The sequence below is a fragment of the Psittacula echo genome (assembly GCF_963264785.1).
Source record: "Psittacula echo genome assembly, chromosome: 7".
NCBI lineage: Eukaryota > Metazoa > Chordata > Aves > Psittaciformes > Psittacidae > Psittacula > Psittacula echo.
In genome coordinates this window covers 65,864,019-65,876,440 of record NC_137740.1, presented here as the reverse complement: position 1 = coordinate 65,876,440, position 12,422 = coordinate 65,864,019, and the positions used below count along the sequence as shown (strand labels likewise).

Genomic DNA, 12,422 nt, shown 5'->3' with positions numbered 1-12,422 from the left:
CCAAACTGGGAGACTAATCAAGCTGAAAGCCAATAGGAAAAGATGACTCTACTTAAACGCTAGATTGATTTTCTGGTTTCATGTTCTGTATTTTCACTTGAACTTTTGTGATAGAAAGAGGGAAGAGAGAACACTGGTCTGATGGCTAGGCAGAGTTGTGTCTTTTGGTGTCAGCTGTGGCTTAAGCCAGCAGAAGCTGAAAATATTTGTTGGACAGGAGCCTCAGAAGATCCTGGTTGTTAAAACAGGGAAACAGTTTGTACATGAGCACTCAAAGCAAAACTGGCAAAAACCACAGTGTATGTTTTGGTTTGTAAGCAAAGGAATAAGAATACAGATGTGATATTACATCTCTGTATACTGTTGGTTGAAACATACACTGGGATATCACATACAGTCTTGGTGTTTAGTTACCAAAACAAATGGAAATCACAGAATCATTAGGGTTGTAAGGGATGTCTGGAGATCATCTAGCCCAGCCCCCATCATCTAGTGCAAACCAGTAATTCAGGTAAAAGCCACTTAATTGTTTTGAGTTTGTGTTTCGAAAACTTAATGTGTTTGACTTGTCCACAATAATGACATAAGTTTGAAATATTGCTCAGTTACCATATGCAAAGAACCTTCACAGAAATAAAATACTGGTGGGGGGGGGGTGAGTAGGCAGGAAGAAAGAAAGAAAGTTCAGGTAGGAAAAGATCTACTAAAATTTTGAGGAATGAAGGAACAAATTGCCAAAATGGTGTATCTCTAGATATCTTCAAGCCAAGGATAGATACTTTTCTGAAAGATTTTGGAAATGTCTTTCATACTTTAGTTGGCTCAGTTATAGGGTAATTGTAAGAAGTTTTGAAGTCTGAAAGTACGAAGGAGTTAGTCAAGATGATCAGATAGTCCCTTCTGGCTTTATGTCTCTTAGCCTTTGAAATATTGCAGGGCAGAATAAGAAACTGATACTTGACTTAGAGGAAAGAAACAAATTATGTGATTGCAGAGCCCGTTAGTATGTGTTTCCAGCACTGATTACAAAATCCAAAGGAAGTAGTTGACTTTTGTCAGTGAAATAGTAAATTATGTTTGTGGAGTTGCACCTCAGAAGCTGAACAGGATTTATCTTGGTATCACACACCTTTGTAGCCTCCTGGCAAGTTCACAGCCTGAGAATGGAGTTATTCTGAAAAGCTGGAAGATTTCTAAAGAGAGATCTAGAGAGAAAATTTGGCTAAGATGCTGTAGGTTTAAAGGCAACAGTAATTTGAGTGTAGTCCAAAAGGCAGTGTTTCTATGTGCAAAGAATCAATCAAATACTAAAGATTGTAGGTTTTCTGGCATTTCTTTTCAATAGCAGTATGGCTTAAATGAATACTTTCCTTTTCTGTACTCATTTCCATCCTGTGCTATCTTTCCAGTTCGTCTGGTAGAATTGTTTATATGTTTGTTGGGGGCAGGGTCTGACACTTCATCTAGACTAAAAGTAATTTACCAACCATAAAATGAGAAAAATGGTGGAATGTATTGTAGTAATCTTCTCTTAAATGAGTCTGAAGATACACATCGTAAATGCAACATCAGGGGTGCAATATCTGCTTCTTAAAATGTTCAAGTTCATCTCAAGGCCTTAACACCTTGACTTTACACTCATATGTAAGTTTACTGAACACTGATTTATAATGAAAGTGTCTTTGCTGGTGATACCTTAAGTGCTGCATTGAGATTGTTGCATTTTCTTTTTACCTTTAGCATCTGATTCAAATTGTGATTTCGGTGATGCAACAGAGAGAATTTCACTGCCTGCTTTTTACTTGCAGGGTCCCTTCATCCCTGAATTAAATGTGAGGTTACCCTAAATAAACCTTAGGAAGAATCAAGCATGGGATTCACAAAACCAGCAAGCTTTGAATAAAGACACAGACCTAGCCAGCCTATAAAAGGAGGACATATCTTATATTCTGCCCTTCTGCACAGGCTTCTTAACATATTCATTCAGTGTTGCATATTATTGTCTTATGTCAGGAGAGGGTTGCTAGACAGTTCACAATATTTGGTGTGATTAAGTATCTTTTGGATAAAGAGAATTAAGTGGAAAACAAGCTAGCCAAAAACTTTATAAAGTAATTATAATAGTGCATTAGCACGATTTCAGTCTAGTGTCACAGTCATTTGACCATACAAAATCTTTCTGTGGCCTGCAAATTTTGGAGGCTTTTCACGTAAATAAGGCAAAGAGCTGAAAACAAGTAAACTGGTAGGAAGTAGGGAGAGGAAATGAGTGAGAAATGGGCATTCTCTGTATTAGACTGTTATCCTTCCATCATAGTATTTCACAGAAGGAAGTCTGATCGTTAACAGTATGGTATCTTCATGAACCTTGCAATGTATCTAAAAGGCTAGCACTAATGGTGCCATAGTAATACACTGAGTGTTAGAATTAAATGACAACATGAGTTACTCTGGAGCCGCTGGTGCTAGCCATTCAGATCCATTGCAGGGTTGATGAACATAGTGCAAATTGGCCATTTGCCACAAAAGTGTCATTGGGAGAAAAGGGCCTTTTATTTTTATTTTATTTTTATTCAATTTAATTTAATATTTTATTTTGTTTTGTTTTGTTTTATTATTTTAGCTTAGCTTAGCTTTTTTATTCTGGTGTTTTTTCCAAAGTTTTCCTTATATTGAGCTTTATGATTAATTCAGTAATCATTAAGTTTGTTTCATGCTGAACATATAATTAGGTTTTAAGGATCGATTATGGGGATGCAATTATATTTTAAAACTAGCAAGATCAGTTTTGCTAAGGAAGATACATACGTATGCTTTTCTTATAAAGGCCTTGTGCATAGTCTGGCCTCTGTCTTCTTCTCGGAACCCTTTCTACTATAAATGGAAATGCATTAAATTTCATTCCAGTTCAATCACAGATGCTTGACCAACTCAAAGAAACTAGAGCAGGGGAAGACCTAGCTAGTCTTAATCTTCCTTGATGCTGGTCAGTGTATTTTCTGGAGTGTCAGGTCTACTTTTCAATGGGCCCAGCCATAAGGCTTTCAAATCTTTTCTTGGAAGGTTCTTCTGCAACTCAATATATCACAATGTCTGACTTCTGCTGAAGAAATCGCTCCCCAAAGGAACTCTGCTTCATTTATTTTGGACCTATCTGAAACAAATGGATTACTTGAAGACATTAAATGTTTGCCTTTAATGAAACAAACTTGGTAAAGTAAAGGTGCAAATGTTCCCTGAATATGTTGAGTTGGAGGCTTCAAGCATCCTTTCAGCCCGTCTTAATTTAGTGTCCTTTCAGGTGTTTGGTTGATCAGAAAGATGAGTTTTCTGAAGAATACAGAAAGATTATTTTCATGTTTATACATTCTAAACATGTCATATTTAGAACTGCAGTTAGCTAACTCAGCAGGTGTTAAAAATAGAGAGCTTCTAGGCTCTCTTTTTCTTTGCATAGACTTTTTCTTTAAGCAATTAATATAAGAAAGAACTTTAAATGTCTTATTCTCCTTTTGATAGAGGCTGTCTTTGGAAACTGAAGGTTTTGTTCTCTGTTTTTATTACTTTCATGAACAACATAAGAAGAGGCCGTCTTTTAGATTTTTTAACTTTCCTTCTGCTTTGAGAAAGACATCTACTATTTATATTACTATTTATACTATACTATTTATACTATTTATATTACTGCGTCTGATTTTTGTAACTCTCATTTTTATTTTAATGCGCTTTGTGAAGTGTTAGTGTGCCTAGTGTGTTTCAAAGTCATCTTTGCCTCTTTAGCTGGCTAGATAATTTAGCGTAATCTTCAGGCAATGGAAAAATTGATCTTATGACAATTCTTTAGTTTAGGATTTGGATTATTAGTTCCTTGTAATTTGGAAAGGTAAAGCAAAACTTGCTAAAATCTACATCTCGGAATGGAGGTGGGGGGAATAGATTTTTAGAGTATGCATAGTAGAAGAATTTGTTTTCAAAGTAAGGCTGACTTCAGAATATTTAAGTCATTCCAAAGTTGAAATAGACTTTGCATGCTGCTGATCTTCTGCTTCTAAAATTCATCTGATGAAGAAAACAGTTCATCTCTTTAATTGGAATTGCATGATGATCTGGTAGTGTAATATAATCACTCTGGTAAAGAAAGCATGAGGTCATAGTGGAAAGTTTTTGTCCCATCAAGAAACAGCAGGTTTTATTCTTCTTTCATTTCTAAGAAAACAGTCATATGCAATTTCCATTACAAGAATGGGCTGTTCTGTGACTATTGGTGGTCTTACAAGAAAAGGAAGAATAACAACGGAAAATTGCATTACATTTGAAGTACGTGTTCCCTGATGGCTCTTAGTTGAAATCTCTCATCAAGTTCCAGCTGTTGTCCAAACTGAAGACATGATTTTGAGTCAATCTTTTTGATATTCATGCTAAATCACTGGGAAAGTTAATACAGCTGTATATATTATGCTATTACTATGACCACTTTGTGACTCTCATCTCCGTTGTCTCAGATCTGTAACCATCCCATTATCTAGCAGTGTTAGGGTTTAGGTAAACTTCTATAGATCTCTTGAGCAGGACTGAAGTAGTGCCGCACAGCTGTGGTAGGTATATTTTGCACTTGGCTGCTGTACCCATAAAAGGGTCATGAGAATGATCAACAAGCTGAATGTCCCTTTAAATCCCATTCCAGCTTCTTGATTCTCTGGCTGCATTCCTTGCCAGTGTTAGCTTCATTGGGTATAGAGCTAACAAAACAAATGATGCTCTCTTCAATAAACTCTTCATCCGTGTCATACTTGCTTTCATTCCCTGCTTTGATTTCTTGCTAGTTAACTAGTCTTGACTAAATTCAGAAAGTGGCAGAAGATACTTTTCCATTTGCACTAATTAATTTTGAAATTCTAGATGCTTTCTGCTATATTTTCAGGAGTTTACTTATTCTGTTCCCTCTGATTAGCAGTGCAACCAGAGTAGATTTCTGTGAACTCCCCAACTTCTGTGAACTAATAGCAAGGGCTGAGATGGGGTTTGCACTCAAAAATGTTAACATTGAGATGTTAAGACACACTTCTCAAGGTTTGTTGAGGCCTCAAAATGAGTGTGTCATGCTGATGTATCTTGTCACTTGATAAAGGTGACCATGTAGTTATGTAGCTCCAGAAAAACAAAGGATGTGTGGCACATATCCAGTCTTGACTGTTAATGGCAGCATAAGCCACCACAGGTGACTAAAGCCCAATGGGAATAATGATTCACTCCATTAAATCTGTTTCTGGAGTTTATAAATTTAGTCCTTGTTTAACTGGCCTGCGCTTCACCAGTCCCATTGACTCATCTTGAAAAACATCAATAGCCTTTATCAGATTGAGCTGATAAAATTATGCTGTGGAGTAAATTGTATTTCTGAAGTTCACCTATAGACCAATTAGGTGTGCAGAGATGCATTGCTCCATCTGGACAGATTTTGCCTCAGGAAATACACCTGGAAGATTTTGCATCTATATTTCACTAATTGCAACAGGACCTGTGCAGTCCAGCACAAAACATATTCTCCCTGTTTATTGGCTGGTATGAAAGACTAGAGTTGCTGGCCTTTCAGCAAAAAACATGCGGAAAGGAAGGATTGCTAAGACTAACGTCTTTCTATGCAGGAAGTTTAGGGCTACTGCATATTGCCACTTTCGTACTAGTGGGACTACAAACTATTGGCAATTAGAAACCCTTTCAGTATGGCTTCAGCATGGTGGCCACATGTCCTAGTAAACCTTATGGGTTCAAGAATTTCCTTAATGCCCCTCTGGTACTCTTAAAAAGGAAGAAAAAAAGTCCATGGTGAAGATCTTCACTTGCTTGACAGTAATCGGATTCCAGCATGAAAACTGGCATTCCTCTCTTATTGTACATTTGTGTTCTTTTTGTCTGTGTGCTGCATATCATTGCAACCCAAATGTACCACTGTTTGTATGGTAATATTTTACATATGTCAAAAAAGTTTCATTTTCTTTACAAGAACTGACTGCAGCACAATACCCAGAAGTAAAGTATTTTCTGTGTGGTTATGCATGATGCAGTAGATCTCTCCACATTCTCATGTTTTTTTTGCATGAATGATTTATAGTTCTCATTCATAAATGTCTGGCTCTCCAAATGATGCCTCTGGCAGATCTTAGTATAAATACCAATTTATTCACCACTTTCTTTTTTAATATTAACATACTTGGCACAGATATTTTTCCTTTCCTTTTTTTTTTTCTCTTTTCTTTTCTTTTTTTTCCAGTCACCTTTTCTGTTTACTTTATGGCCTTTGAAGAACCTTTTGTAACCCACTGTTGTAATTTTATTAGTCACATTTGAAAAGCGGTTATAATACCGAGCAACACAGACTTATATTTGAATTGCTAATTGGTCAAAATGAATGCTGGAATGAATGCTTCCAGTTTCCGAATAGGTCTACAGTGCTTACTAAAAGGAAATCTATGTGTCTGGAAGTTAATAAAACAAACTCCTAACAGCACGGTGGTGCAGGTGACACACCTGAGGGACAGGATGCCATCCAGAGGGACTTGGACAGGCTTGAGAGGGAGCCCATGCGAAACTCATGAGTTCAACAGGGTCAAGTGCAGTGTTCCTCATGAGGGTCAAGCAACCCCCAGTATCAATACAGGCTGGGGGATGGAGAGAGATTGACAGTATCCCTGAGGAGAAGGACTTGGGGGTACTAGTGGGTGAAAGATTGGATATGACCCTGTCCAGTGTGTGCTCGCAGCCTAGGAGGCCAATCCTATCTTGGGCTGCATCCAGAGGAGTGTGGCCAGCAGGTTGAGGGAGGGGATTCTGCCCCTCAGCTCTTTGAGGGCCACAAAAATGATCAGATGGATGGAGCACCTCTCATACGAAGAAAGGCTGGGAAGGTTGGGGTTGTTCAGCCTGGAGAAGAGAAGACTCTGGGGAGACCTTATTGTGATCTTTCAGTTCTTAAAAAGGGTATAAAAGAAAGATGGGAAGAGGCTTTTCAGCAGGGCCTATTGCAACAGGACGAGGGGTTTAAACTAAAAGAGGGGGATACAGGCTGGATGTGAGGAAAAAAATCTTTACAGTGAGGGTGGCACAGGTTGCCCAGGGAGGTGCTGGATGCACCATCACCGGAGACACTCAAGGCCAGGCTGGATGTGGTTCTGGGCAACCTCCTCTAGTTGAAGATGTCCCTGTTCATTGCTGGGGGTTGGACCAGATGAGCTGTGAAGGTCTCTTCCAACCCGAACCTTTCTGTGATTCTGTAATTCTATATTTAAATTTAAATCCAGCTAATGAAACATTAATTTTCTCAAAGATGTTCCTCTGCTTACCTCTCAAGATACTGGATTATATTTAACATTGGTAGTGTGCATTGTTGTGGTACCAATAGAGATTACATGGCAGAGTGTTTGATTCATGTTGTTTGTCTGAGGAAGCATTTAGAAGTATGTAATGGATTGTCACTGGTAGGGTAGAATGACTGAATTTGAAGAGGTGTAGCCCACCATTTACACAGATTTTTATAATTTCAAAGAAAAAATAAAGTAATTTCAGTGCTATTTTGTAACTATTTCAAAAGGGCTGTTTTTATCCATGAGATTATCTCTTTTCTTTACTTCCTTTATGTGTCTTCTTACGGTCTAGAAACCTGTCACAGTGTTTTTGTTTTTCGATGTCAGGGGCATACTTCATTAAAAACAATGAAATGCATTGAGTTGCGTTTCCAGAACTGCACAAACAAGAAAAAATGGTTTTTATACATTTACACATCTGTAAAAATGTATCCTTGCTACCAATGAGGCCCTGTATACCATTTAGAAATCAAAGATGTTTCATTGACTTCACTGGGATTAGGACTGAAGCTGATTTACTGAACAGGGAGAGAATAATAACTTACCAGGTTTAAGTCTAAAATGCTGCTGGTTTTGAAAAGTATAAATAGAATCAACTTATTTCTGTAATGCCAGTGATACCACTTATGAAATCAAAGCATTGTTTATATAGCAGGCAGATATAAAGCATTGATGTACTTCAGAGAGAGGATATTCTCCACCTAAGATGATAAATGTTTTGTTATTTAAGTGTAGTTTGATGTTCTCTTATTAATGTGCAGTATAGTTTTAGACAAGTACCAAAATTATGTTACATTCTTTTCTATGTGTTCATTGAATCTCATGAGTAACCAAGTTACATGTGCATGGGTGAAGAAGTAATCAAAAGGACAACCAAACATAAAGCATGTGACTTCTTAAAAACCCCTGTGTCTTCTTTTTAAGAAAAGCTGTTGGTCGTAGTAAGACTCTGAGGAGTTACAGGAGTGAAGTAGCAGAAACCCATGTAAAGGGACTTTTAAGTGATTAAGGCCTTTCTGTGTTAGTCTCGTACTTCCTGAGGAAATTAACTTCTCCATGTTTTCCATGCACTAAAATCATAAGTACAAGAATTGTATCAGAAGGCTTCTTGAGAGAAAATGGTTAAACCGGTAATGTGGTCACATGCTAGAAGGTAGTTTGGGATATAGAGATCTGTTTTAAACTCACTTATAATTTCTTGTCAAATGTCAGCCTCTTACGATGTTGATAATATTTCTGACTTCTGTGAATCCTCAGAGGCATTTAGAAGTGTAAAGTACTAACACTCTCAGTAAGCTAATGAAACGAACAGATACTGTCTTCATTTCAGCGACAACAATGCTGACTTGTAACAGGAGAGATTTCAGAAATGGCTAGCTCACGAGACACATTAGAATATTTCTTCCTAAACAAGAGAAAGCAGACACTTAGCCAGATGCTGTCCACAATTCCACCTTCCTTTGGTTCCCTGGGGATGTAAAGAGAATTGGTAGCAGCCATGAGACTGCTTTAATTTACAGGAGAAACCAGTTCCTGTAGCTTCAAGCATAACAGGAGTGGTAAGACAGTTTAAAGCTACCCGTTCTTCTCAATGATGAGTAGTACTTGGTGTGCATAATATCCAGAGCAGTATCTTCACTGCACAGCCAAGATAACAGCTCAGGAGTTCCTGGCTCCCTCGATTGTGTTCGCAACATCACACAAGCCAATTCTAAACTCATTTTCTCTTGTAAAAGTCTTGTGGGCCAAATCTTCATTTGATACTAGTTACTGTAGATACAGAGATAATGGAGCAATTTACAGCAGCTGCAGATCTGACCTTTATATGGAAATATACCAGTGAAGCATTTGCTTAGGCAATGTGTACCGTGGAGCTGCCAAGGTTTTCAGAACTCTCCAGCAAACAAGAGGAGGATAGCCGTGGTTATTTGTGAGTTGTGCCCTCTTTCCTGTATCTGAAATTATTTACCCTGTTCATGTCAGATATTAGCATATCTCCACTCCTTGGTCACCTGAAAAAACCCAGGTAAAAGAGTCTAAGTAAAAAGAGCTGTTATTCACAATTTAAATATTAAATCAGTATATGATTTCACAAAGATCAGTTGGTCCTTCCAGGAATCCAAATTATAGTTGATTCTTTTGTGCAGTCCAATAAAATAGATTTTTTTCCTGGCACTACTACTTGCTGTTTTACTACTTTTGTATTGTGCTTTGAAAGAAATAAGAAATTGTATTTTTTCCCCAAAATGAATAACTATATTGAATTATTCATACTACCTTAATTTTCTTAAGCTTTACTCCTAAGTAAAGGTTAAGATGCTTTCCAGTATTGCTAATCTGGTTTTCTACCACTAACATGGGAATGCCTCATATTTTTCCATTTGCAATGTAGTATACACCAGAAGATTTTATCGAATATGACTATGAGTATGGGGATGCAGATTATAAAGAAACTGATTCTGTAACAGAGGGACCCCCAGTGTTTGAAGAGACAGTAGCGCAAACAGAGGTAACAGAATCTGATCTGTTTGTTGTGTGGTGTCCAGCTGTCCCCTACCACATGGTTTGTCAATTTGTGTCTTCTGTATATAAGCTTAATGTTTTCCTTTCACTCATTTCTTTACTCTGGAGCTGTAACATTTGCTTTCAGTTAGAGATGGAAGGTCTCACAGCTGACAGCATTCATCTCACATTTGGTTACCCTTTTTTCATTCATGCTTTCTCAATTTTCCTTTCATTTTATTTATGTTTTCCCATTCCGTCTTTCATAATGTTTACAGAAAAAGAAAGCCAAGGTCAAAAAGAAGAAGAGGACAGTGGCCACTAGCTCAAAGGACAAACTCCAAAAGGCCACAACCAAAAAATCTGATAAATATGCATCCAAGAAGAAGAAAAGTTATCAAGCAGCAACAAAAGGCAAACTAGGGGTAAAGGTAGCTAAGAAATAATAAAGATCTTTCCCAGACCAAGACTGGAAGATCTCTAATAATAAGAAAAAAATATACCTAACCCCATTAGATGAATACGTCTGGCTAATACTATAACCTGAATAAAAGTGATAACTCTGGAATTTTTCCTACAGCACTTTTTTTAATAATGTACTTTTTGTTTGATACTAGGCAAATGTTGTGGATGGCTTTCAAGAGTATAGCATAGTTGAAAATGACTATGGGCCTCAGACAGAAGCTCCCTCCAGAACTACTGAAGCAAACGAGGTAATAAGGATTCTTGAGAAAATCATAGGCAAAAAATACTTGCCTGCCAGGTAACAGTGATTAAAAAACCCCACAAGCCTATTTTAAAAGGATGAATGTCCATCTGTGTGAATGTAAATGTCTGCAACAGCAGCTAATGCGACTTTATGCTTTCTAAGCCTACTTTCAGAACCTACTGTTTTCTTGGGCAGAACTCCCATTAATTCTACAGAGATCTGCTGAATGTTTAGACTGTACAGTTCATGATTCTGGAAATCATTCAGTGATATATGCTGTGGGAACGCAGGGTTGTTGCATTCAGTGTGAATGTGAATGGAGCTATGTCTAGTATAAACTAGGTTAAATACTAGATATCGTCCTCCTCCTGATCTAATAAGAAGTGAAGTTTCTCATTTTTTTTCTGATTCTTAAAAAACAGCTAAAACAAGCATAAAACAAGCCTAACACAAAATGAAGAAAAGCTGCAACCATAGCAGCATATTGAATTTGAGTCAGGAGCCATCATTTCCTTTTAATAGTTCTTCATAGATCTTCTTTCTTTAATAAATTCTTCATAGAATCGTAGAATCAACCAGATTGGAAAAGACCTTTAAGATCATCAAGTCCAACCATTCCCCCAGCGCTGCCAAGGCCTCATCTTCAGATAACAAAACCAAATTATTTTTCACTGAGGTTCTATTCAAATGAAACGTTGTATTTTGAACTGTCAAAAAATGGAAATTATTAGTTTGACTTACATTAGAAACCATATTTTTAGAAAGCCACAGTTACAAGCCTAAACTTTATTTTTCTAAGATTACTACACCAGTGTTGATTAATATGTATGCATATTAATTAATGCTAGTTTTAGAAAAATGATGGCTGATTATAAGAAATATTGGTTTTCATTTTTTTTTTTACATTTTCCTTTAAAATGAAGATACATTGCTTAAAAGATGTACAAAACTGCTCCCTGAACATTTTAAAGGAGAAAACGAGTCCCCATTTTTTTTTGTTTTTCCTCCTATGTATCTTGGAAGGTGAAGGTGAATTGAGGTATATTTTCCTTATTCTACTGTAAACTGTTCTTGTGTTAAATCGCGTTTTCTTCTCACAAGTTGATTGATAGAGGAATATTCAAATCATACTGTTTATTGGGCAGTTATAGGCCAATTGTACAACAGCTGTAATGGGGTAGATACAAAGTGCTAAAAGCTGTATGTAGCAAGAGCAATTCTGCAGAAAGGCAAAATTTGGCTTAGAATTATTTCAGATCTGCATTGACTGTAACTGTAAGGCAAAAGGCATAGTCCTGTAGCTATTGGAATAAGGCAGCTGTTAATCAGTCTGGCCTTCTATTTTAATAGCAATGTATTTCAATGTCCTGATTAGATCAAAATATTTTTAATTACTCTGGATGCTGATTAGCATCTTAGTGTATTTATTTTTAGATCATAATATTTGGATCATCTCATATTCATATTAACAATATCTGAACTTTGATTTCTTTCAAAATCATGCTTTCAAGAGACCTCTGTAATGGGATAAAGCAATCCTCTTTTTTTATTCACAAATGTTTTTGTACATCTCAAATATAGCAATTCTTTTAAACTGCTTTGGTGCTTGTAAGTTAGTTGCTTGGTTTGACAGTTTACATACTTGAAAGCTTAGATTTCAGAAATGTTAAAATTAATCTGAGTTTTGCTGGTGAATTTGATGTGGACAAAAAAATACAGAAATTACTCTGAGTGATAAATAAAGTGCAAAATCAGTAAAAAGAGAAAAGAAGTTGAAACATTTAGCTCAGCATTGGTATTTATAGACACAAAATAATGAAGAGGCCTGGGCTTAACTAAAGTGATGTTTG

The 12,422-nt window shown here is 36.8% G+C and overlaps 1 protein-coding gene across 3 annotated transcripts in view; it reads left to right on the top strand.

The window, feature by feature from the left end:
* COL11A1 (collagen type XI alpha 1 chain) overlaps positions 1–12,422 on the top strand; it is a gene marked incomplete at both ends in the record, with an annotated part of 166,972 nt that overhangs the window by 43,377 nt on the left and 111,173 nt on the right. Inside the window, 3 exons of one of the 3 annotated variants that reach the window (XM_080623764.1) lie at positions 9,754–9,870; positions 10,142–10,288; positions 10,481–10,576. In XM_080623764.1, coding sequence (XP_080479890.1) covers positions 9,754–9,870; positions 10,142–10,288; positions 10,481–10,576 — 360 coding nt within the window. Of the gene's footprint in view, positions 1–9,753; positions 9,871–10,141; positions 10,295–10,480; positions 10,577–12,422 lie in introns of all 3 variants that reach the window. The other 2 variants (XM_080623762.1, XM_080623763.1) reach the window with 2 other exon arrangements.